The sequence below is a fragment of the Mastacembelus armatus genome, chromosome 5 (genome assembly GCF_900324485.2).
Source record: "Mastacembelus armatus chromosome 5, fMasArm1.2, whole genome shotgun sequence".
NCBI classification, from domain to species: domain Eukaryota; kingdom Metazoa; phylum Chordata; class Actinopteri; order Synbranchiformes; family Mastacembelidae; genus Mastacembelus; species Mastacembelus armatus.
In genome coordinates this window covers 20840902-20868498 of record NC_046637.1, presented here as the reverse complement: position 1 = coordinate 20868498, position 27597 = coordinate 20840902, and the positions used below count along the sequence as shown (strand labels likewise).

The 27597-nt window shown below is 43.1% G+C and overlaps 2 protein-coding genes across 4 annotated transcripts; one reads left to right on the top strand and one right to left on the bottom strand.

Moving 5' to 3' along the window:
* Positions 1-1914: 1914 nt before the first annotated feature.
* On the bottom strand, positions 1915-19129 carry zhx3a (zinc fingers and homeoboxes 3a). 3 transcript variants are annotated; one of them, XM_026306146.2, is made up of 3 exons: positions 13986-14316; positions 2579-5486; positions 1915-2063 (listed from the first exon to the last, which is right to left on the bottom strand). In XM_026306146.2, exons 2-3 carry the CDS (start codon positions 5287-5289, stop codon positions 2030-2032), a joined length of 2745 nt encoding a protein of 914 aa, XP_026161931.1. In that variant the 5' UTR covers positions 5290-5486; positions 13986-14316; the 3' UTR covers positions 1915-2029. The 3 variants fall into 3 exon arrangements, with proteins under 3 accessions (XP_026161931.1, XP_026161933.1, XP_026161932.1); XM_026306148.2 differs by having other exon boundaries at positions 14174-14292; XM_026306147.2 differs by lacking the exon at positions 13986-14316 and adding an exon at positions 18993-19129 and having other exon boundaries at positions 1917-2063.
* fam83d (family with sequence similarity 83 member D) lies at positions 16126-21357 on the top strand. Its single transcript, XM_026306149.2, has 4 exons — positions 16126-17584; positions 19014-19181; positions 19290-19414; positions 19589-21357. The coding sequence occupies exons 1-4, from the start codon at positions 17099-17101 to the stop codon at positions 20481-20483; spliced, it is 1674 nt and encodes a 557-aa protein (XP_026161934.1). The 5' UTR covers positions 16126-17098; the 3' UTR covers positions 20484-21357.
* The last annotated feature ends 6240 nt before the right edge of the window (positions 21358-27597 follow it).

Here is a 27597-nt window from a genome sequence, read left to right as displayed (position 1 = left end):
GTTTTGGATTAGCAGCCATAGTGGAGGTGTTGGCAGTGTTAGTCATATTTGCTTTGTTAAATGCACTTGATCTATTCCTACAAGGAGAACAATATCTGGAAGGTTCGTGTCCCCTTTGGCCTCTTAATTCACATCCTTCATTGTATACAAAAGCTCTTATCATTTGCATATGTACTCAAGACTAACTCACAATACACCCTACTGACCTATTTAATTAAAAGTTAAAGTAATTCTTCAATGATTACCTACTATGGAGAACAGGCTAAAGTGTTTCCTCTGTAAGTCAGCTATCACCAGCTCACTGTATTGCCAGCTGCTCACCAGCAGGTGAGGCTGTGTGCATTTCTCTCTTCCCAGTGTGTTGCAGGTTACTTTCACATTCATCACGCTGAATAATTTGACTGGTATCCACGGAACGATTTGTATTCACCCCTGATGAAAGGTGTTGAGCAAATAATGAGCCTTTAGTGCTTGGTGAGTATTCAGTTTATTCTGTAAAGATTCAGAAGTGTAGAAAGGATGATACAACAGTGCTTTATGATCAGACTATTTCATAAAAGTTTTTTAAGTGATCATAACACCGTAAGTCCAGATTCCATTTATCTCAAACCAAAATAAATTTGTAACATTCGACACAAGTGCATACACTGCTGGTAGGAGATCAACCTCCAATTTCACTTTGGATGGTATAGCACCGTTCTTAGCTATAGCAGCTTGACAAAGATGCAGCTTAATAGGATTCATGTAGTGACTGTATGTTTATATAAACACAAGAATATTCAGAGGAGAGCAAAGATCTCCTCATTTGGCTCTCTAGCTAGACAATATCTCACTCTGTCAGTGTCTAGGGATCAAATTGATTATTTTGCTTAAAACATTTTGCCAGTAACAATATTTGATGCAATTACAGCTTAAAGTTAAACATCTCCAAGTGTACAGAAAGCAGCACAAGATTTTTTTTTTTTTTTTTTTTTTTTTTTTTTCACAGATATAGACCAACAGTGACCATCAATGTACTGGCTTGTTTTTTTTTTCTTCTTCTTTTTTTCTTAGGACAGCACAGTAGCTGGAAAGCAAGGTGATGGGCAGACAGGTCATATAAACACATGGACAGAGCTGAGTAAGGCAACGTTAGCGTGACAGGCTTCTCTCTGTTCAGTTTGCAGGGCAGTGTAGTGTATTGATCTTGACAGAGCTGTCAATACCTTCATTGTGGGGCAGTGTGATTTTTAGCATTGCTGTCTTTAGTGCATTGTATATAGTCTCTTGCGTGTAGCTCAACTGCAAAGTGATCACCAACATTTATACAGATCTAAATAAAACACGTTTGATTGCATCTGGACTTACAGTGACTATAGAAGAGTAAATAGAATTGAAAAACCAAATAACGGAAAAAGTAAAATTCAAGGCAGTGCTGAAGTACTGGTTGCTAAAAAAAGTAAAAAATATCACAAAGCCAACAATAACATTTCCTTGACACATCTTTTGTTTGTCCAGTCAGTACAAACCCTATTTTATAGTGCAGTTTCAATCACATATATCTATATATATATATATATATATACATATATAGATATATTTTCTCCCTCTGACCCACACAATTTCTCTCAGCCCTATCCTATCGTTGCTCATTCAAGTCAGTTTTCCAGTCAGTGTGCGTCTTTTCTCTTTCTTTTCTTTGATCCCTCGTACTGACCTCATTGTGCACCCTCCCCACACAACCACAAAGAAGCATGAAAGGCTTAAACATCACAGGACTCAAAGGTGAGAAGTTCTTTCTTTTGACGATGGCAGGAAGTGATATCAGATGGAAGAGGAGGAGGAGGAGCAGGAGAAGGAGGCAGAGGAGGAAGGGTGGGGGGTATTCACAGTTACAGTCAGAGTCCAACGGTCCAGCTACAATCACATCTGCTGTCATTATGAACACTCGATTTTTTTTTTTTTTTTTTTTTTTTTTTTTGACCACGGCCAGGGTAGCAAGCCAGCTTCTAAAACATCATGTTCCTCTGGCGAGACTTGGTCTGCTTCATCACACCTCCAACAGCTCCATCCTCAGGCGATCCCTATCAGCAGCACACACACAACATGCACAAATTGTAAGAAAATGATTGAAGTTGCTGTTGCATTATATTGCTGTTGTGTAAGTGAGCTACATTTTGGGAAGGGCCTTGGTAAAAAGATGCCTGTGTTTAACTCGCCTCTCTAAAATCCACCTCACAAAGACAATTGTCATGATTTATTCACATATATTTGCATGCTCTTTCTATAATTCAACAGCCCAGACTTCTACTTATCTAAAAATAGCTCCTTAAACACAGACCTTTGATTGCCTGAATAAGCTGCTCAGCATGTGTATGTGTACACACGGCCTCCTTTTTTACTGTACATCACACAGCAGCCACTACAAATAACAACCTGTCATGCTGTCATCACTCCACCTGGCTTACATAGTTTTTGTTTTCTTGATTGATAAACAGCGTCAAGCTTGTAAAATATCACAGGCGCTGTGAACAAGAAGTGTGCCTTAGTTCAGTAACATCTATCGTACCTTGTAGTTCAAGCACTATGATTGCAGTACCTGGCCTGATTGGCATCAGTCTGTTGTTCAATGAGTGACTGGCCGGCCACTGGCTCCTGGTGGTCTTCGGCTCTCTCTGACCAGGGATCCTGCAGGACTCCTTGCTGTGCTGACTCCTCGACCTTGCCTCGCTCTGTGCTTCCCTCGGACCCCATCAGACCCAGCAGCGGTGAGTATGAATCCTGCCACACAACCCGCTGCCCTAAATTCTTTCCTGGTTCTCCTTCAAGGTGCTGGTTCATGTCTTCCTCAGAAAGTTTTTTTTTGGCCACAGGAGGGTCTTTTGGTGACTCTGCTTCAGCATCTCCATGGCCCCTCGCTTCTTCTGACTCTGCGGGTGGTCGCTGATAGGTCTCCAGCCATTTCAGCTGCCCGTTCTTGTGGCTGTAGCGGCTGTCACTGAACCAGCGAACCACCTCTGACTTGGGAAGGCCGGTCTGAACACTTAGCTCCTCGTACTGCTGACTGCTGGGCCAGCGGGTGTTGGAGAAAACCTGCCGGAGGATGTGCAGCTGCTGCGGAGTCTTGTTGCCCCAAGGAGGTGAAAAAGACGGCTGACAAGCAGACACCTCGGCTATCTCAGACTTGTTCTCCTGTTGTACAATCTCAGATGCAGTCTCTGGTTCATTCATCTTCAGCCTCTTAAAGTTGATTTTGATGGGGTTAACTTTCAGCTCTGGGCAGCCTCTGTCCCCGGCAAATGGGTCCTCCTCTTTAATGAGCTGTTTTAAGATTGACATGCCTTTTATGGGAAAGTCACTGTTGCATTTGCTCTCATCTGCAATGGATGGGGTGCTTTTTGTAATGACAGTGGTGCTGGTGCTTTCGGTTGGGGATTTGCTGGCATGGTTCAGGGTAGGGACACTGTCATTACAGGTAGTACTGGGGCATTCACTGCTAATACTGCTGTTGTTGGCCTTGTGGATGTAGTTGTTGCGTTCGTCTTCTTGGTTTGCACTGTGGGTCTGCTCTTGTGGACTAGTGGTGGTGCTGCTATGATTGTTACAGGTGATGTTGGATTTGCTGGTGTTATCGATGATCACTTGATTCTTGGCATTGTTTGAACCTTCCAATCCGATGTGTAAACTGTTTTTGAGATTTGGTTTGCCGTTGGCATCAGCAACACAGTGCTCATCATTATTGCTAATGTTGGTAGAGCAAGCGACGGTGCTGTTGATGCTGTTGGTTGGGCTGCTGTTATGAACTGGTTTCCTGGTGACAGTCTCACCACCATTACTACTGCTGGAATAGCTGCTGATGCTGCTGCTACTACTGCAACTACTGCTGCTACTGCTGCTTCGACTGCTGCTGGTGCTACTGACACAACCACTGCTTCCAGCCATGTCCAGGCTGAGTCCATTGCTCTTGTCTGGCTCCACAGTGGGCTGAGTGTTCTTGGTCAGTACCTGTGTTGTTCTGACAACGGATGGAAACTTTGGGGGGACAACTGGAGTAGAGTATGAGACCCTCGTGATATGGGGATTACTGGACATGCTGGCCTGTGTGGCTATGACTCCAACAGGCCTGGTTTTTAGACTGCCATAGGGAACTTTGGCCATCTGAAAGTTTGGTCCTTTTGAGCCTGGATGGGCAGTGACAGTGTGGTGAGTTACAATGTGATTGACGTGCCGCTGTGAAGCATGTTGCTTTTGAGGTGCTCCACCCTGGAACACAGTGTTGAACATCTTCCTCCTGGCCTCTTCGATCTCTTCAGGAGACCAGCTTATGCCCTGCTTGAGTCTTTGGGCAGTAAACCACAGTTTGATTTGCTCTTCGGGGAACTCTGAGACCACCGTTAGGTAGCAGAGTTCGGCTTTGGTCGGGTAGGGGAACTTACCAAAAGACGTCTTGAGAAAGCTGCTGGTGTCCATGGCGGCATCGTAGGTGGGGATGCTGCTGAGTGGGATCATCACCTTTGGAAGGTCTTTACTGGAATCAGAGGAAGGGGGAGAGTAAAGGGAGGGAGTGTGCTGGTGAAAGACTGGGTTGGACACTGTCGTCGTAATCACATGAGTGACAGTGGTCCTCGGCATAGCTGGGGCACCAGAAACACTGAGAGCCCCGTTTTGGAGTTCAGGCACATTTGTCAGCATGCTGGGTTCTACATCCTTTCCAGTGTCTATCTTCCGTACCTCAACAGTGTGAGAAACCACTATCTTTTTGTGCTCCCCTTTGGCTTTCATCATCTTTGCAATTGGTGTTTTGGTGACAGAGATTCCAGTTTGTCTGTGGTCTTCTCCACTGGCCGTGAACAGGCTTTGTTCTACAGTAGTAACTCCATCTCTTTTGTTGACAGTTAGGGAGGCGGTGACCAAGCCCTCCATAATCTTCGGGTGGGCATTGGCATTATGCAGAGCCAGAGCCTCAAAGCGGACGACTGACACCCCACAGTTCAGGCAGTAAAAAGTGGGCTGGGCCCTGAAGTCTAAGTGGCAGTTGTGCATGTGATCCAAAAAGTAATTTAGATCTCTGGATTCGAAACGGCAAGTTGGACAGCTGTATGTACCTCCCTTCTGCATCTCACTGCCACTTTCGGATTTGGAGGAGCTGTGAGAGAAATGACCAGACTCTTCTCCAGAGATGCTGAGTATGCTATCTTCTGGGATTGTTGGTAGGAGCTCTGGTAGTGAGCCCAGTATGATTTCCTCACGCACATGTTTGGATTTGGATGGTATCATACAGGGTACAGTGGATTTCCTCTTGCTGGCCATTGCGCAGCTTTGTGTATATGGGGTAGTGAGTGATTGGTTGTCCAGTATGATGAGAACAGAGGGTGGGTGGATAGTGGAGAGGACTGAATGTAGGTTAGTGTCATGGACCAGCCACTATGATCTCACAGTGTTGCTTCATGCCTCCTGCCACTTTAGCACTCCTGTCACATGGACAAGTTTAACAGCTCCAAGAAAACCTGTGAGGAAAAAGTAAAAAAATTGAACTTTTCCAGCCTATATTATATTTAATTTAGTAATTACAGAAAAAGAAATGACAGTACGAGCAGAGAGGAAACAGAATGGTATATAAAAAGAAGGAATCTAATAATTCAACCTTAATATCATGCAAAATGTATGTAAATGGATAGTATGTATATATGGCTAATGTTTTAAAATGAAGGAAAATGAAATATAGATCTATGACATAATCTAGTAAGAAGAGTGCAGTGTAAGTTAATAACCGCACACAGAGTAGTAAGTGTAGGTAGAAATACAGTGTGATAAGTGTGGGTGGTATTTCTCAGCAATTACAGCATCGAAGTAAAATAGTCCATGGGGTTTCTTTTTAAAGAAACCGTATGATTTATACTAAAAAAAAAAAAAGAAGAATACATTAAATTACTGTACAGAAAGCAATAAAATGGATCTCTCTCATTAGATACTATTTGAAAAAAGGGCATCACGATTATTATTCAGATTGGGAAATTACATTTGACTGAAAATATTTAGCATAAAATATATCAAGGAAATCTACAAAGAAAAAGCCTTTTCAATAATAAAAAATAATTCATGCACACACACACATAGGCACACGCACACACATGCACACTCCTTCAATCAATGCAGCCTGTCAGTGTTCTGGTTATTTACTAGGATTTACAGACTGTCTGTCTAGCTGCCACTTTTTATGAATTTATAAAAAAGAGCGTAATAATCAGACAGAGCCAGAAATGACAGTCTAATCTCTGCAATGTTTGTTGTTTTCCTTCATTGCTGCCATAGTTTTGGCTCTTCTAATTACTGATGGCATGTTTCCACAGAGTTATTTTTAGCAATGCTTCGTGATATTAACAAAACATGTAAGGAGCACTAAGTTTAGAGCAGAAGTAAATACTATGTTAGAGTAAATGTGATGGGTTTGAATGCGTGTTAGGAGCTTTATTGCCAGATGTGACCTGCCTCCCTGCAGGAAACGGTTAATATCACTAAATAAATATCGTACACAGACCGCCCTTACACCTATTGGAAGGGATGCACTTCACCTCTCCAAATGAATGGTGTCGGATGTGCCTAATAATAACAGCTGGGTCACACTGTCTGCAGCAACCTCAAATACGCAAAAATATGCACACAGGTTTGTGCAGAAATATTTCATTCCCATCTCTTGTGTCTGTAATATTGGTGTAAATTATGAGTATTTTTAGAGGGGGAAGAGGATGATATTTTTAATTTAATGCTTTAAATGCTTTTTTTTTTCCATTAACTGGGTTGGACTGTCCTTTTCCTCTTTGGTTTTATACTGTAAAGCAGCAATATGAAGGTTAAATGACTGCTGGTCAGAGTTAGCATTTTACTGCCACACTTGGATGTGAGCCATGTTTTACAGTGTACATGACAGATAGATAGATAGATAGATACATGTACTTCATTAATCCCAACTGGGAAAATCTTTTGTTGCAGCAGCAAGGTATTTACAAAGTATTTAAAAGTATGTGTGAACACAGACTGCTTCACATACACTAAAAATCTACATAGAAAAGTGTGCAAAATATACATAATTAAAAAAAATATCTAAGAAATTAAGTATATAAGAAACCAAGAAACCTATACAAAGTGTTAATATCTTCGTAGTTGTATTGAGCAAATGATTCTGATACAGAGTCCGGTGTGTTATCTGTCACAGAGGTGAAAGCGTTGTACAGTTTTATAGCTTGTGGCAGGAGCGGTTTGTGACAACGAAGCTGTCTGGGTCTTTTGGAGCAGGTGCTTTGTTGTCTGTCCAGTATGTGATGGAGAGAATTACTGTGTCTTCCCAGCATAATACAGTGTCAAGAGGGGCAATCGAGTGACTTCCATGGATGTGTGTGTGTGTGTGCGTCCCAGCAGTCAGCTGACACTGGCACTGTTAAGAACCTGAGGCATTCTCACAAGGTCTGAGAAGGTTACTGCAAACAACAGTGAGGCCATTTACCAGCTCTAGGTTCAAACCGTCTCATCCTGCATTTGTTCAACAAGCAGCATGGAATCGCATGCATCCATACAAACACAATACACAGATCACTGGGTGTGCAAATCCATTAGCAAACCACATCTACAGGCTTTCTCTTCCTGTAACGCTCCAGTCATACGGATGGATATGGATTTTCTCTGCAGCATTCAACATTTCTCTTCTTTCTTCTTCACATTACAAACTGAAAACATGCTTGTCGGACAGAAAGCCGCAAATATTTAGTAAAGTCTGTAAGACAAGACAATGAATACAGCCAGTTTTTCATTAGCGACACAGCTGGTTTTAATATTGTCATTTTAACGCTGGGTAGAACAAAACACATTGTATAAAATAAATGATGAGAAAGGAATATCAAAGTGGAGCTCTGCACTCTGCCCTCCGCATGAACTTGTGACACACACACACACACTCACAGAGCCTCATCTTCTCTTTCTGAGACTACAGAAGCGTTGATGTGTGACATGCTGCTGAAAACTAGTCTCATCCAATCATCATCTATTCATTCTACTCAGGCTTTACCTTGTCACGCACGCACGACCACTTTGGAAAAGACATCAGCTACACAAATTCAACTGCCATTCCACCCAAAAACTGCATTCTGTTGTATTCCAGCATACTTCACCATCGGGTATGACAATTTTTTGGTTCCAGAGAAAACTATTTCACATACTTTCAACAGGTTTTTTTTTTTTTTTTGTCACACCGCATATAAACACAGTGAAAAGCACTTTCACAGACTTTCGTTTCACTGCATCCACGTGCAGGTTCACCACGGCTGCCCTTGATGGTAAATAAAAGATAAACCTGTTCCAGAATTAAAGTCCTCAAATGACTGCCCAAGCAGTACACGCTGATCCCGCACAGACTGTGGTGTCCTCGCTACAACTACCTCTTTTTTCCATTTCTACTCAACGCTGTTGCCTTCTGACAGCAAAAAAAAAACTAAAACAAAACAAACAAACAACAACAAAACTAGGTCACCAGCATCTTATGCAGTAATCCCGGTTTGCTGCATCCAGACGCAGGCATGTGCTGCATGTTTTGCCGCCAAAGAGGTCATGATATCCTCTGATGGCACACTCGATTAACCCCTGGTGAGGACACGGTGTTCATTGAGTTTGTTCCACTGAATGAGGGATTTAGGAGTCAGCTTTCATGCAACAGAGGGATGTAGCCATGCACATCTAAAACATCTGTGTGAGAGATGCCACTCTGTCATAGGACTTGAAAGAATCTATAAAAAAAAAAAAAAAAAAAAAAAAAATCTGTGTTGACTAAGTTTAGCTGTGCTGAAGGGGTTAATTTTGTTTGTCCCACAGACACCACACTGTATAAAGTGATGGAGAAGGTGATCTGGTTGTGACGGTGGGCTGTGACTGCTGTAGCAGCCCCCAGAGGAGACGCCCGTCTGTGAGTCAGACGCTGGCCAAGTACAGAAGCTCCCCTCCCCGAAAAAACACTCCACATCCTGCATGAGAAAACCCAAGACAAGCCAAAGGTTGAGAAAGGTTACATAAAGAATCAGGTCACCTATCAAAAGAATGGGCTGCTTTATCTGGCGAGCGAAACGTGCGATCAGACACAAGACAAGGGCTTCCCAGACAGAGAGCCATTGAATGGTTCCCTCTGAAAAGACAGGCCTTGTGTTTCACCGGCGAGGTAGACAACGCTCAGACGATCACTGTCCCCAGTGTGTCGTATGTCCTCGCGCTGGCACTGGCTCTGTGGCATAGGGGGAGGAAACTTTTCATCTCAGTGGAACCAGGGGAGTCATATCTGAAGTGAGGGAAAGTGGCAGAGGCTCTCAGACGTGCTTTCTGAACACCCACATGCAGCATAAGCGGAGGGGCCTTGTCTGGCAAGCTTGAACCATTCAACTTTTCAAAAACAAGCGTTTCAAAACAAATGGGATTAGGCTAGGTTTATACCCTGACGGGGTTTATACGTTCCGCCTGTTTTAAGATTTACAGGAGGGCCTCCCCCTATGTGCTCTTACACTGTCAGTCCTGTAACAATTTTATATTTACATAGAATTCATATTTAATTATATTTTCTATATTTTTAATGGTGAACAGCTTAGTGTACTGCTCCCATTTCAGCAAACCAATTGAAAGAAAGCAGCATGTACTCCCTTTCATCACCTCATAAACTGCTGCAGTAATTACAACATTACAACACGAAAAACATGCCCAATCTACAGCGAGCTGCTACCAGCGGAAAAGGGAGGCGAGGCTGCAAAGTGGCTGCTAGACATTAAAATTTAATTCAAAACAGTTCACTGATTCAGACACTCCCAGATTGTTGGGTCACCTACAGCTGACATTAACAAACGGAGACTGGTGTTTTTGTTGTGCTGCCTGTCACATGAAGGAGAATGTGAAGGCTGGAGAAGGGAGAAGGACAAAGGAAGACAAAACTCAGACATTTGGGAGTGAAGTGAGAGGATGACTGATGATGATGACAGGCTGTGCTGTTTCAATATTCCTCCCCGCTGACACCTCTTAGGCACACATCTCCACACAAGCTCCTCACACACTCCCTCCTCACCTCTGCAACATTTAGCACCTGCACCGTTCTGAAAATCCTTCTCTTTGAACTGAAGAACTGTCAAGGACTCTCTTGATGCGACAGTTGCAGGAAGGAGAAAAATAATTCTTTCACTTATGACAGTATTTGTTTTGTGTGTAATTTGCTTTGACAGTGATCTGCGACTGTCTTCACAGTCTGCTCCAACCCTTCCCACCCCCCCACCAAATTCACCAAAAAAAACTACCTGTCATCCAGTAGGGCTTGGGGCATAGTGGGGGAACTCCTGACAGGTGCATTTTGAATGATCAAAAAAAGAAATCTGTTCAGCAGGAACATTTTCTGCCAAATGTCCATTAAACAGATTAACGTCATGTGAGTGGATCAGCTGGACACCCAAATATATAAGCCTGAGACAGAGAGCAATTACTGTCTTGCACAGGGAAGAGATTGGGAACAATGGCACCTCATTTATAAGGGAAACGTGATCCAGCACTGGGAGCCTTTAGACGGCTGACTGCCGAATTGCGATTGTTCTGTTTCCTGCGTGTATGGGTGTCTCATGTGCCCATCATGCTGCCAGTGTGGACGAATGTGGGATTCTTTTTGACAGTAAGGGTGGACAGATTTAGTTTGGGGACATCTTTGTGGGTGAATGACACTGTACACTTGCCAGCATGCATAAGTATCAAGCTCCAGTGTTACGTGTGCCGAAGAACAATTCAGAGTCACCAGGGTCATTAGCTCAGTGCTAATACAGCTCATGAGTCCACACTGTCTTCGTCCAGCTGAAGACACACACACTGGCTTTAGTGTGTAGTCTCCATCTCTGCTGTGGGTTCTTATTTTTTTTTCCTGTATATGGGCGTGTTTGTGTGCGAATTAGTGTCTGAATGTCTGAGACGCAGGTGTTGCCAGCCATCTCGTCCTCGTTCTCCTTCTCCTCATACACACATACACACACTGCCCCCCCCCTTTACCTCCATAACTGCAGCCTCGTCCACTGGGAGACCGGTCGGTGGTGCCACTCATGTGTTAACATCGCCATGGCAACCCCTCTCTTCCCCTTGCCCACCACTCCACACACACAGCGGAGTCATTTGCCCACACCCACCAACCTCAACACACACAAACACATATACACGCTGAATTCCTTGGACTGCATATGGTGCAGGACAAACTTAGTCCACATGCCCTGCCAGCCATCTTTGAAAAGTCCATTCATGGTTCAGGTCTCTTTCAGATAACTTTGGGTGAGGTCCGCAACAACAACTTCACCTTTTTCTTCTCAATGAGGTTATAACAACACAGAAAAAACTCCCCGGTTCCGCTGTTCTTATGTTTCTGGCACTGGTCTGTGAAAGGAATAAGGCAGCCGTAATGCTAGGAATGACCTCCTGTCAGTGTTATTTTCTCGCTAAATCAGGGCTGGGGCCTGGAGACTGGTGTGGTACAGTGCAGACCTTCTGCACTCTGCCTGCCCTGCCTGAGCATCTTTGTTGCATGGTCCTGTTTTGTGTTAGGGTGAGTGCTCACTGTTGAAATCTTACATTGTTCTCTGAACCCTTCTATCTGTGGCCCAGATGAATGACAGACAAATAAACTCTGGTGTGCAAAGAAAAAACTCTGAGTCATGCATCCTTTTACATCACTTTTGATGAATAACATCTTCAGTTCTGTAGCCAAGACTACAGGCATTCATTTGGCAACTTCAGACGAAAAGGAAGAAAGATGGCGGCGTACCGCACATTGTAGCGTCAAACCTAAAATGGCTGACATCACAGCCTTTTTTAACTGCCAAAGCCTGGCAAATGCCAGCTCCTGCTGACCAAAACCTTTCTTGCATGGGACAGAGAAAGTGGCAGGGGCTTTTTCCCAACTAGCCCCAAGGTTTTTTCCCCCCGACAGTGCACAGGCATTTCTTTTGGTTGGAACTGTGCAAACATGCTGTTTTAGTGAGGCTTTTGAGCACTCTCGGGCTTCGATACGGCATTGGTTCGACGACAAAAGCAATACCAAAAAGGATGAAAGACCCAAATGAAAGTGAACCTGTACAAAATGTCACTCTTTCTGTTGGGAAAAATAGGACTCAGCATTGGGTTTTTGGAGAATTTTCTGTGTGGATCATGAGGTATGCTGCTATCATGAATGCTTGTTTGTATAAAAATGGATCTGGTTGGCATTAGATAGTTCATTTTCTTCTCTCAACCCAAGGAATGTTATACACTCCATGTCTGCTAAATCTGAAAATCATGACCATATGACCTTCCTTGGTATTTTCTGGCAGGGCATTTGTTTGGAGCTGTGGGAGGCACACACAAACATTACATCCACAGTGGCTGCTGTTAGAAATCAGAACACCAAATCCTCAAAAGTATAGTATTCCAGGTATATGAGGGGTGGCATGTGCAGAGCTGCTGGTTTGCAGAGGGGAGTGGGCACTCTTGGCCCACTACATTGTGTCTGTGTATACAAACACTCTGCTGTGGCCATAACGAAAACTGTGAGCTGTGCCTAATTGCAGGGAGAGAGGGATGAAAGGCAATATGCCTGGCCTCATTAGAGCAGTTCCGAGAAGGGAGATGGAAGCCCGTTCCCAGGGATCCACAAAGGGAATTGACATTCCCCCAGTGTAAGTGTCCTGCTGGAGTGAAAACCTCCACACACACCGAACTCACCGGGCCAAGCTGAACCCGGTCCGCTGGAGCTGCATAACGAGAGCTCATTTACCTTTGTTTCTGTGGTCATAGCACACGCCTGGAAATTAACTATCAGAGTGCAGAGATGTCCACTGGAGACTGGACTGTGCTCCACACTTGGAGACACTCTTCCACAGACCAAACACCTACTCTCCCAGGAAAACCTCAATGGCAGAGATGTTGCAGAGTCATTTCCGTGACCTACATTAAATGTAACAAGCTTAGCTGGTTAAATAATTAAAATACATTCCAAATATTACCAGTGACTCATGCTTGTCAAGCTGGAAGCTTGAATAATGCGGGGTTGTCTCTTGCGTTATGGACACTGGACCCACACATGATGCACAGAGGCAACATTAGTCAGAGGTCCCTCCCCTAAAAGCTGAGGGAGACACATGGCATTCAAAGCTGGGTCAATATTTATGCACAGATAGAAAATGCAACCTTACAGGAACTGATGATTATAATACAATGCTTCACTGATAATAGATCTATGCGCTCCCGGAATGAGCAGCTCTTCTTACTGAACTGTATATGTCTTAGTGCGTGCGCGGGCGCGCGCGCGTGTGAGTTGGACAGCAGCACATGTTGGTAGGAGGAAGAGGAGGAAATGAAAGAAAGAGTTCTATGCATGGAGATATAGGCCTTATTTCTGCTCTGGCGAGAGGAAGGAATCTGTAACGATCAATAGTCTTAAAATTGATAATTGGCATCCAGTCCGCGCATCTATTGACTCAGAGCTTCTTATACCAGCCCATAAAGCTGCTATAGTACTGCGTTCAAAAGTCTTTCACAAGTAAAAGCGCTCCCACGGCACAGTGGGGAAACACAGCGCGTTGTGCAATAAAATAAGCAGATACGCCACACTGTATAGCGCGAGAAGGAGCACAAATTCAGCCAGACGGAGGACCCGTTGTTGTAACTGTAACAAACTGACGAGTTAACCCGTTTCGCTCCATACACAAGGCTCTGGGGCAACACACTGCCTCGGAGCCTACTTGCCAAAGGCGATCTGGTACTCTATATAACCTTATGAATATTCCCAAAAATCCTCCACCCCCTCCTCCACCTACTGTCGCCATTTTATACATTGGCGACTTCATGTAAACTGCCTTGACTACAGCACCAGATGAAAATTCAATATTCAATAGCGACACATAATTTCAGTAAACAACTTTGGAGATCGCACCTCGCCAATCATGACAGATATTCGTGCTTTGGAAGAGTAGATGTGTCCTTACCTCAGCGGTCGGTGGGAAAAAATGGATTCCGACATTAATATATAAATGAATAATATTGGATTAGCTCCGATCGTTGCGCTTTGAGAAGAAGAGGAGGCGAGCAGGGGGTGGGAGCTCTCCTCAAGTGAACCCGCTGAACTGGCGTGAACCCGTCAGTGACCACGGCAAGGTACATTACATTACATTACCTTTCCACCCCTCAGCCACACTGTATGGAGACGGCAAAACAACTATGGTCGGCGGTGCAGGACGAGGCAGCTCCAAAAAAATTATAGCGAGTGTATTTCCTATGAACACGTGATTCGGAGCGTCATCCAAAATCCAAAAGCCCTTTCATCTAAAATTTTGGAGAGGGGCGGGGACGAGATGGGGATGTGTGTTCGTGTGTGTATGTGTGTGTGTGTGTGTGGGGGGGGGGGGGGGGGGGGGGATACTTATATAGAGCCCAGCGCACATTTGGATATGTCGTTATAGGGGTAAGGCTGTGCTCTAACAGATTGGGCTATACATAACTAGAATGGCTCCGCGGAGCAGGCTGAACAGATGGATTGTATTGTGTAAATTATTTGGGATTTGACAGTGAGTGCAGTGTTCTGTCGTTTCAGTGAGCTTCATCATCCAAAAGGTTCCCTTAATTAGGCCACATATTTTTTTTTCAATAGATGACTGCCGTCTTTAGAAAAAAAAAAAGGGCTACTATGAATATTAATCGTTATGGGAATAGTCATTTAAAGCACTGACCTATTAGTTTACTGGCTTAAAATAGACTTTTACGCACACCCGTAACAGTGATAGACCAATTTACGCAGGTTCACAGTAAATGCAGCCAATCTCTTCATGTTCTGTTTTTTATAGTTAGAAACAAGAGGCCATATTTCCTTGAATCAAATAATTAATGCTAGTTATTTGTGTAAAATATAGTTTATACTTCCGTGACCCCCATGACCTTGCTGGTATTGTGTGCGTAAAGGCGCGCGGAGAGAAGCGCAGAGACAAAGATAAAAAAAATGGGATCTTATAGAAATAAGGTAACAGGATCAAAACTATTAGTAAGCTTAGCAAAAAAAATAGTTGTGATAAGGTCGGTCTAAAGGTATTGGGTATTATGGAAACATATATCTACTTAGAAATACAATATACCTACTTAGAAATACTATAGACTAGTAATATAGCTGATTTAAACAAGTAGACTAGACTAGAGCTACGTGTAAATGTGTAACAGGTAGGAGAATATGGCCAGTAGATACCACATAAATATAACATCCTCATTACCTGTTGTAAAATATAGGGCAAATGCAGGCCTCTGGTATCTAGGAAACATGGATTTGCTCTTCCCTCCCAGTTCATCCTCACTGTAATTGTTATTTGTGGACGTTGACTGTATGTGGCTGTATCCAGTCAAAAAAAAGAAAAGATTATCTATCAGGACGAGGAATCACTCAATAATAAAACAAAACCCATAATGTGGTTCTGTGGAAGAGAGATGAATGCCTTCTCTGCTCTGCTAGATAATTGACTCATATTTGATTGCAGCAATACATTTGGTGCACTAAGGCCTATATGCTGACTCAATGCTGAGCACAGCTGTCTGGTCTGTAAAGACTCAGTGCAGTATAGGATTTAAAACTATGTTATAAAGTGTGAGCCTTCTTTTGAATTGGTGCAGACTCTGTGGTGTGCTGGGGGGATGATTTAACAGGAGCTATTCTTCTCTGAGATGCAAAACTGCCCTTTCTGACCCATTGGCCTATACACAGAATGTTACTCACGTTGAACACGAATGTACAGAGCGTTTTCCTCCTGATTCTAAATTAAAAATCACATTGGTTCTTTAAGGCTCTAGTCTATTTTCTGCAGGACTATGGTGCAAATGTAATGCACTGTAAATGCAGTGCTCTGGAATACCAGGCTTTCATTCCCATCTCTGTCCGTAGCCCCAGGGACAGACAGCACGGTCTGTAAGTAGGTCTGCCCTCTTCACGCAGGCTGGATATATTGTAAAGCGCTGTATGAACACAGGAAGCCAAAATATAACAGGACATCTTAGAGTGATGCACCTAGATGGACTGTGATTAAACCACAATCCATTAAAAAAAAAAAGTTTTCGACAGTCATTTTCTCGCACAGTTGGATCCGTTTTGGATGTGAGTTGTGGTCTGGTAACCATGAAGGCGCAGCATCCAGCGGACGTCGCTTCTGTCGCTATGGTTACCCCAAGTTTGCACACCTTGCCCGCTGATTTTTAAGATAATAAACTGTTGACCATCACGTAACTACTTCAGTAAACTACCATAACTCGTCTCCAAAATATGTGCTGCCTTATTGTGATACATTTAGACGTTGCAGTCCATTGTGCTCACTAAGCCTAAGTGTAATCTATCCAAGCATGGGAGCATTTGACAATATAAACCTCAACCGCGATCATTATGCAACGCAGCTTTTAGTACTGTACACAAACATAACCACTGATGAGCGACCGGCTTCAGCCTCAGTCAAACACTGCGGGCCACCGGCTCAGATTTAGTGGGAAATGTGCTGATTGCTTCACACCATAAAACAGACAATCCTGCCCCTCATAACTGCAAACAGCTTCACAAGCTTTCTACACACACGACACACAAATGGGCACATCGGGAAAATTATTTTCTAGATTTTTTTTTTCTTCTTCTAAAGTGAAAGTAACAACGTGTAGTATAAACATATATGTTTTCATATATATTTTAATAAGCACAGTTTTTATATTTGGGGACTGGTCTCCTGGAATCACTCCGTCTGTGATACCAGGGGAAACAGTCAGAGTGAGAGCTCTTGCTGATCCCTCAGATCTGTGATGCAACCGGATCAGGGCAGAGCAGAGGGACGAGCAGGGGCCTTGTTTGCTTCCAAATGAGCCAATGAGACCGGCTTTTCGTCAGAGTGACAGCCTGACTCGGCGAGCCGGGAGACGCCAATCTGGTTTAGCGACTATCCGACAGCCAATACGGATCCACGGTGGGCAGGGACGGAGGGAAACATCAAAATACGAATTTGTCTTCGGGTAGGTCAAAACGTTACCTGTCAGCCGTGACACGGTGCCACCTGGTCCACAACAAGACGGAACGACGGTCACAACAATGGCCCTGTCGCAGTGCCTGGACGACTCACCTCTCAGGCTAGGTCCAAAACACTCCAGGGCCGACGACCTGAACTTGCAGGAGGTCTACAATGAAAGACACCGGCTGGCCCTGGAGGAACTGCTGTCTGGGGGAGTCGACGACTTTCTGGAATTCCTGCGTAAAGAAAGGATCCCGAACTTTCTGTCGGACGATGAGATTCAGAGGATCAGGAGCGCCGCCGTTCCTCCTCCGTACGTGTCCCTCCACGGGGAGGACCTGGTGCTGGAGCAGTCGCTCAGCAGCTCCGTGGACTGCTCCTCCGTCACCTATTTCCCCGAGGTGTCCGACGTGGAGCCGCCGATGCTGGAGATGGGCTGGCCCGCCTTCACCGCGGGATCCTACCGGGGAGTCACACGGGCCGTGGCGCACTTCCAGCCCAGCTATGGGGAGTGCATTTACAGCTGCAAGGAGGCTGCGAGGCGCATGATTAAAAGTGCAAGAGAGGTATGCACCAAGAAAAAACGTCTTACATAATAATGATATTGTATAACTGCTCTTGTATTATCTTTCTAAATCACCATACTGCAACCGATACAATATTTTTCTCTTTGAGATTCCCAAAGACACACATTGTGTAATATCCAGATGTAATCTTGTATTCCCAGTATTTCATATTGTAATAATCTTATACCTGTAGTTAGATCCTGTAGTCTCTAAGGACTAGCGATGAAATGAGAGCATGTGTTTTCTTGGTTTTATTCTAAAACAAAATTTTCTTTTTGGTAGTGTTTTAATTCAAACTGATGTTTTATCACACAGAACAAGTATGTATACATTTATGCACACACACTTGTGTGAGTGTGTGTGTATAAATGTATAGTCATTTTTGGGGGAAAAGCCAAGTTTGGGATTTTGGAATTTAACCTGGTCAGTCTGAAAAAGCAGCAAACAAAGAATAAAACAAATAAGAGGAGCATTAATATTCATGGTGATGTTCCTGATGGGAGCTGTCGGAGCAGCCTCTGGGTTTGGGGGGGAAAAAAAAAAAAAAAATCTACCATGAAGGGAGTCTGTGGCTCCAGCAGCACCTCAGGCCCGTGTAGGGCCTGCGTACCAGATGTGCCTCGACTTGCTCTGCTCCCCTCCGTGACAGTTTGCATTCCCACTTTCATTAGAGAGCTTTAAACTCTTAATTCCTCCTCTGGTTTACAGCGAAGAGATGGTGGCACATACAGCCGGTTTCTGGCTGACAAACAGTCAAAACCAGGTTGCCAAGTTTAAGTGTAAGATTGTCTGTCCTTGTGTAACTTTAAACCACCCACTACACACTTTGTGACTGTAACAACACACTGTGTGCATACACTGTCACTAGTCAGCTCACAGGAACAGCATGGACCTGTATTTCTGTGAAATAGATCTCTGCTTTTACACATTTTCCTAAAAATAAGCACCCACACTATTATTCAGATAAAGGGGTGGGGCGGGCTCCTGACAAAGCTGCATGTGGATAACACCAGTTTGAAGCAATAAATCTGAGATATGTAAACATCCGTGTCTAATCCTCCACACACAGTCTTTACCGCAGCATGAGAAATTCCATTCCTCTTTGCGAAAAAGAGAAATCTCACAGCAAAACTAAGATCAGGAAAATGGAGGCAAGCCCTACAGTGCACCTACTAGTCTCTTGTATAAAAGTCATTTGTTTGCTGACCAAGCGTTACTGCTGATTGCCATGGTAACAGACCACAGTCAATAGTAAGCTCATCAGCACGCACATTACAGCGAGTGTGGCTGACAAAGATTTGCAGCTCTGTTTGAATAAGACTCTGCATTTGATAATAATGAAAACACAATCATGTGCTACATCCGGGAGCGCGCGGCTGCAGCTCTAAAAGGAATTCTATTATATTACCTCTGTAATTTTCCACTGCAGGTGATTGCCATAGTTACAGACTCCCTGACAGACCCGGATATCTTCAAGGATCTTCAGGAGGCTTCTTCCCAGCGCACAGTCCCTGTCTACATCCTGCTGGACCAATCGTGCGCTCCCGCTTTCCTCAAGATGTGCAGAAATGTTAACGTACGCCTGGATGACCTTCGGGTATGTGGTTAGTTTGGTAGAACTGGGTGTGGCACTGTGAGTTGAACTCACTGGGTGAGTTTACACTTAATCATCACTCCTGCTGTTTCTCTTATTTAATCCTTATAGCACATGAGAGTTCGAACCATAACTGGCACAACTTATTACATGAGATCAGGAGCGCGGATTACTGGGAAGGTTCATGAGAGGTTCATGCTGATTGATGGAAACAGAGTGGCTACAGGTTCCTACAGGTAACAGCCTGTTAACAATTTTACCTAAAGGTCAAACAGGATACGTTGTGCTTTAGCTGGATATTATGTAGCATGGCGGAAACGCAGACTGTACAGAAATACGTTCATCTTCCCGGGTTAACAGATATGGCTGCTTTCTTTCAGTTTGTTGTTAAATCTCTCTGATGTGTGCAGGTTCAACTGGACTGATGGGAAACTGAACAGCAGCAACCTGATCGAACTTTCTGGCCAAATAACAGAGAAGTTTGACGAAGAGTTCCGCATCTTGTACGCCCAATCTCTACCTATAAACAATCGGGGCCCTCCGAGTGTCCGTAACAGCGTCATCTATGAGCACCCCCTCATCAGAAACTCAGTCGCCTCCTCCCCTCACCAGGCCAGAGAGAGGCCAGCAGAGCCAGTTTGCCTGACCAGCACGCCCAGCCGCAAGCCACAAACCTTATCAGTGCAGCCTCTGTGTCAACTCTCTGCTGCAGATTGTATTGAAATCAGTCCAGCGTCTGATGCCTCCACTCTAGGCGAGGACTGGGCAGAGCAGCAGAAAATGCAGGAGGAGATCCTGGCTAGTGGCACCACACGACATTTCCCTGCAGAGCAGCTCGCAGAGAATGAGCCAGTGGCCCCCGCTGCTGCCTCCTGCAACGCCTCAACTCAGACCAGCCAGTTGATGAAGGACAGTGACGCCCAGACTGACCTTCAGCTCACACAGTACCCCGATATTATCACACTGACGAGCACAGGGCCGAACCAGGCCACCACTCCGCCTTTTGTGTCTTCTAGAGAGATCTCATCCACCCAGGTGGCTTCAGACGAGACTTTGAAGGACTGCTTCCACAAGCTTTCCAAAGAGCGCCAGTACCACTACTCAACCATTCGCTCCAAGCTGGAGCACATTGTGACCAGCCTGTCCCAGAGGCGAGAGCTAGTGGACGTCACTAACATGACTCACGGGCTTGGCGGCAACAACAGGCAGAGGGTACACAAAGACTGTGAGCGGGAACAAAACCCCAGACTGCTTGTTGAAAATGCAGGCATGGGCACATGGCCAAGAGCCAGATGTGTACACTAGTTTGTCTTCAGGGATGAGGGTAGTGGAAGAACTGTTGCACGGTTTCTGGTGGAGGTTCTGTTTCAAATAAATGGTTTGGGCTTATGTAGTAGAAATCCAGCTTTTTTCTATTTGACTTCTTTCCTGAAGTGCCCACTTTTGTCCTCTTCATACTGTGTCCTGCCCATGTCAAAGCAATTCTTGTGGTATGGTAATGCCTTATTGTAACTGCCATCAACATCTTGCAGAAATCTTTACTTTAACCAAAGACATGTCAGTTTAATGAATGTTATTTGCGGAGGCTGTGGGCTATGGAGCTAGAACAGTGACAGCTGATTCATGAAAATACCCACAACGTTCTTACTAGTAGAAACTACAGGGTGATGTTTACAGCATAGTTTGCACAGAGAGGCATGAGCTGTGGTGTTTGTTTCTTACTTAATATGCCAATAATATGCAGAACATGTAGTAACCATGTGCCTTGGCCCCGACCCTCAGAGCCTTGCCCTGCACACCAAAACTGACAAATCAGAAACTGGAAAAAAAAACAAAAAAACTTTGGCACTAAAAAACAGACTTTGATTGTAATTTAGATTATTGTCACTTAAAAAAATAACTTCAGGCATTGAGAAAACTGAGAAGGTAATTGTAGTTATTTTCTGTATTAATACTTTTCTCAATGCCATTGTTTTGTTTTTCAGTTCTGATTCTGTTTGCAGTTCCACGTCTTCTTACTGACTGCCCAAGTTCAACTGTCACTGTTCTGGCTCCATATAAGACTAGATAAATATCTGCTGTAGTATGGGTGAATATGCATTGAAATGCTGTATTGTTTATTCAACTCACATTTGGCTGCTGTAACTGCACCTGAACATCATTCCAGAGAGCAGCTGGCTCTCATGGTGCCTTACTAATAAATAAAGTGGTATTTTGCTAGATGAATGCTAATTTTTTTTTTTGTGTGTGTGTGTGTTTTTAATCACACTTCCCACTTATACTTCCTTTGTGTTTCATTTTGGCCTTGTTGTAGTGTAAATTTCAATCAAATCGCCCATGAAGAATATCTTAGAAAATATTTGTTCAGAAGTTCCAGGATGCATGAGAAAGCAAAACATGCCAAGTGACTTCACAAAGAGAATGAGCACCTGCGCCTCATGCACCGTGCTGCCTTCACGCAATTAGTTTAGAGACAGCATCTGCGATACTGGCACCTCTGCTGATTATGTAGCCAATCACAGTTGCTGTCCAGGGTGAATTTGGAGGAGAAGCTCTGTCACAGATTACAAGTGTAGATTAGGATGAGTGCTGAATGAATGCTTCTTTACACACACAGATGGGATTTTACAACTGCTGATTCCTTGCAGTTATATTACACTTTTTAATATTCCATCCAAATTCCTTTTAACAAGTTGCGGTTCAACAGCCAAAAATATTTTTTATGCAGCAGTCAAACAGGATTGGCATTTGTGTGAACATAACCTACTTGAATCTCTTCTGAATCTTTACATAAAATGAATCCTGGCTGTATATGGGCACGAACTGCTGCTGAGCATGGCTTCAACAGTGTTTCAGCGCACACATTGCATGCTTAAGCACAAAGGTCCCACTGTGAATATCAAAAGACGTCAATGTCTTGGCTCTGGTGAGGCGTGTGCTCAGAATGCATTGAGTTATAAATGCATTAATCACTGACCTCTATGTGATTAATGTTTAACTATATTTAACTATTGAGGTGCAACTATTTCAAATGAAGGCATAAGTGTAGCTTTGTTCACACAGGAAGGAGACCTGCTGGATGTGGTTTTAGCACATGATGGGATCAGTGGCTGATCAAGTGATTGTGCACACAGATGAATAACCACTTAATACTACACTTAACTAATGAGTTGCAGGGATTTCTGGCTCACTGCTTGTTAAATGTAGAAATACATTTGCTGTGGTTCAGGTTTTAAAGCAGATCTACTTTTACGGTTTTACTATACAGTGAATTTATAGAGTTATATATATATATATATATAGATAGAAGCTCTATATATATATTAATTATCCACCACCTTTGGAGGTGTGTCCCATTTTGCCCTCTGGACCTCCAGGCCTTACTTGGCACAGATGTTCCTGTACACTATGTCAGCTACTTGGTTATGGCGTTCCGTGTATGCCCTGCCTGCTAGCATCTTACAACCTGCTGTTATGTGCTGGATTGTCTCAGGGGCATCTTTGCACAGCCTGCACCTGGGGTCCTGCCTGGTGTGGTAGGCCCCAGCCTCTATCGATCTTGTGCTCAGGGCCTGTTCTTGTGTTGCTACGATTAGTGCCTTTGTGCAGTCTTTCAGTCCAGCTTTTTCCAGCCACTGGTAGGACTTTTTGATATCAGCCACTTCGTCTATCTGTCGGTGGTACATACCGTGCAGGGGTTTGTTCTGCCAATATACTGCCAATATATATATATATATATATATATATATATATATAAGTATGTCTTTGCTTGATATACATAAATGATGTTTCCTACATAAGTTGTGTGTAAAGTAGTTAGACTTAGCTCTACTTTAATTAGGTACAACATTAAAACACAGTTTAATGCACTAGTGGAGCCTTTCTTCTTTTTTTACTTTAAGTACATTTTGTGTGAACCTTTAGTGATTACTTCTTCCATCACTGATTTAGTAAATAAAAACAAAACTGGCTCACTCAGTATCAACTCATTAACTGACTGGTTAATTGGACTTTCAACCGTGAGGTTACAGTATAACATTATTAAAGTAAAACACAACATTAGTTTAATTAATTTAAAACCAAGAATTATATGTTTTATATAATAGCATTTTCCATTTACACCATTGTGTGGCAATAAGGTAAGAACAGCAGGCCTTTCAGCAGCTCCACCCACAGAGCATGCAGCTCCTACCAGGCAAACACATCAAAAGCCTCTGCATTCATTATGTAAAATGGTGCAGCTGAAGGGAACTGATCTACACGTAAATACAATGGTGGTAATATGTGAGAGAATGGTATTTGATTTTAATTGGCTGCCGCAAAGCAACCACTGGCTGTAATCAAGGAAGCAGTGGGGGATCCACAACACAACAGTCTGCACCTATTAGGCTCAGCTCACTGGTAAACAGAGGAGCTTGTATCTTCCACTTTACATGACAATTAAAAACTATATTTATGACTCATTTTTTAAGTATTTTGTAGATGTTTTTTCTTGATACAAATTTCTTATTTTTTTTTAGGCATTTACTAGATTTCTCATGGGAAGTGTGGACTATTAGCTGCAACACTAGCAGGACTCAGCCAGCAGAGAGAGCCCTGCTCTTAAAAAAAGACATGCTCACTAGTTCATTATTTCCAGTTTGTCCTGCTTTATTCCCCTCACAGAGAAGTGTTGGAAATCTGGAAATGCCAAAGGTGTATTTCTTAGAATGAAACAGCACCATATCACTTTTTAAGCCACAAAGATTTTGATTTTATCACAATTTAATTCAAAATTTTGATGGATTTGTTATAGATGAATCCTGTTATCTGTCTTACAGTGTCTATAAAACTGCATTCTATCAAATATTGTGTTAAAATCCTAATCCAGATATTCAGCTGGTAAAATAACCTTTAAATTGGAGCTGTGTAGGGACCAGGGACAACAATAGTGATCATTTGTCACAGCAGGTTGTATACATGCTGGATGTCGAAGGGATGAAAATGTGGACTGTAATGTAGTAATGTAGTCAATATACTATATCTGTGTTTGTGTATGGATTTTATGTTTATTTCTTAATTGTTAGCATATGAAAAAATGGGGATTTGAAGGATGTGTGCATAATACGATGACAGTATTTTACACTAACAGCTCGTCCTTCCCCTCCCCACCACCTCAGAGTCCCAGAGGATAGAATAGATCAGGATGATACAGACAGCACTCGCCATACAATTGATTATTGGATTCATATCTATCACCATGTACATTTATGTGACTGTGTGTTGTATCACAATGCACTGGTCATATTTTTATTATCATATAAAATGAATCAATCACCCAGAGCAAGTGAACCTGTGTAAAAATGGTCAGAATTTTGGTTGAGGATGTTGGAAGTAACAGAGATGAAGCTTGGCTTCTGACACTGACTGAGTGAAACAGCTCTCCCGATGCTGAACATAAACCTTTTAATTACTGAAAACATGGCTGATGAGTTTGAAGCTTGATTACTTGGCCTTCATTAGTCAAAGTGCAAGCTATAGTGACTCCCAGAGGCACAATTTGGCATCTCTAAACACTGCCTGCGTCTGTGTTTAGCAATTACATTTACCCTACATTACTCCCAAACAGGTGTGTGCACCCAAATACACACACAAAAGCACATGTATGTGCACTCACGCTTTTGATGATCAACTTAAACAAGCTGGGCTGGTTGCTGGAATTTCCGTCTGTTCTCTAATTTACAGCAGAAACAGAAAACAGATAAAATGTGCTCGGTGTGCTGAGTGCTACTTTGTTGAAGTGTGCCTGTCATAATGATTTCATGTTTACTATGGCATCTTGGCTTTGTTTTCCATCAGGGCGGTTGTTGTCACTGCACTGAGGAGGGAGTGTTCTGCCTCTGGCCATGGCACACTGATAATGAATGTTCAGCTCAGTGGAAAATAAAGTGTGTCTGAATTATGTGGTCAGAATCTATGAGTCAGACAGTTCAGATTATGCTCAGATTGCACAGGTCAGTCACTTCCTGTGCTGCTGATGCCCGACCACAGTTGGGCTAATGCAGGTGGAAGGTATTGCTGATAGGCTCTCTGTACTAAACTGCATGTTCAGATTTTACAAACATGCTGTCCGGTGCGCAGCCTTGTTGCTATTTTTAGCGGAGTACAGCTGCTCCTCAGCACCCAGCCTTAAACCAGCCATTCACCAGAGATTTATGCCACAGGCCTATGAGAAGCAGCTGTAGTGTCTTGCCACTTGTTTGTCCAAGGAGTGCAAACTGAGGTCTATCTAGAATTGTTTTTATGTTGTTTACTGTGATGCCTATTTCCCAACAGCTGATGCTAGTATTAAACACAGTTATCAGTGAGTGGGATGCCTCACACTGTTGGACGTTTAAACCACAAGTCTAGAGCATCCGGAGCCTCAGCGATGAGTCAGCCTCTGGTCACCACCTGTGACCAACACAGCTTCACCATTTGTGGTGAGCTACTCCCCTAAAACATCATGTGTCCTTGCACAGCACATTAGCTGACCATACAGTCTAAAAGCTGCAAAATAATGAACAGTTTATTTCTCTTTCTGTCCCTGATGTGGTCCAGTGTTTGCTCACATGTCCCTGGTGAGGACAGAGAAACAACAGATCTGTCTTTGTTATTTTCTTCCTCCTAATACTGTTATCAGTTTAGTTTACCACAGCTTCTTCCTGACCAGGACTGTTGTATGATTATAGTTGTGTAAATTTACTACAGTAGGGAAGAAATGGGCCTAAGAATGCAGTTCCTCTAGCCACACTATAGCACCTAAGTTTAGGTTTAGCTTATCAGTGTCAATCTGCTGTCTACATTATTCAAAAGGACACAGTATCAGCCTGGGTGGCTCATATTTGCCTTCTCTGCTGTGTGCTCCACACAGTGATGTTCTACAAGGTTCCACATTAACTCTGGTGTCTATTTCAGCAGCTCTCTATCCATTTATCGATGCATGTCTTCTATTGATTGCAGCATTGATTTGTCATGCAATCCATTACCCATCTGTCTGTTTCAGAGAGCTTTTAAATGATCTGTCAGATTGCACTATTAAGGGGAGTAGTGGTGAAGTCCAAATGTTGCTGATACAGTGGCACCAGCAGGTATTTAGATCCTGGCACTTTTTCAACTTTATCATGTTGATGATTGATAACCTTTAATGACAAAATGAAAACACATTTTTGCAAATTTGTCAAATATTATTAAACTGAACTCTCTTGTCTACAAACATGTTTGAACCTTTTGCTGCAGCTAGTTGTATTCAGGTGCATCCTATCTGCTTTAATTACCTTTCAGATGTATCAGGTACTTGACTGGGTATAAAACATTCCTAAAGTTTTCTCAGGTGCATAGCGACCTCAATAATTTTGAAAAGGTTAGAAATCTGGAACCACCAGGACTTTGCCTAAACTGTGTGGCTGGATGGAAACCACTTTGAGAAAAAGGCATGTTAATCTAGTTGGGGTTTACATTTGAAGGACTTAGAGAGCTTCCGTCTGATGAGAACAAAAATGGAACTTTTTGGGTGTAACTCCAATCATTTTGGTGAACACTAGCAGTGTTGATCAGCTGCTAATACCATCCATACTGCATCACACAATGGGGGATTTTTCCACAGATGATCTGTGGAGAGACCTTGAAGTTTTCCACCTGACAACAGACATATTTGGGGAAAACACCTAATTAATACAGCAATCTAATTTCTGGAAATTTATTTGACTTGGATTTTTTTTTTTTTTTTTTTTAATTCAGAAGTGCAAGCTGGGATTTTTTTGTGTTTTACATTTTTTAAATTACTGTCTTGGTTTTTTGGGGTAGCACTTTAATCTTCCTGAAGAACACACTTTGAAGAAACAAAGAAAATCATGCCAGCCAAACCTAGATGTGAGGGGCTAAGATGGGGGGTGGGAGAATTTCAGATTGAGATGCAAGATGGATTCATATATATTCATGAATTCAGTCAGAAAAGTCAAACGAAAGCAGTATGATAATCTTGCAGTAATTGCGTTTTTCCCCTCCAACTGTTTTTGGCAGCACTGAGAGCCACATCCTAAGACATGCGACAGGGAATGCAATCGTGAGGAGCGCCACATCAGTGTACAGTGGATACACTCTGACCCTGCACCTCAGCCAGTCACTCTACAGCGGGGTCAAGTGGTGGTTATGTCAAATCCATTCAATTCATGGGTAATGGGATGGTTATCATTAGTGTTTGGATGGTCAATTATATGTTTAATTAAGCAAGACAGACAGCAGATAATTGAACTATTGACTGGTCTGTCCAAGTCACATTCTTCTTCTGATTCGTGGAGGCCACATATCAGATTTGTTTTGCAGGCATGAGATCCTGATGAGAGCAGATATAAAACCCAATCCTTTAATTTTACCTGGCAGATTCACTGGATGTGCTGAC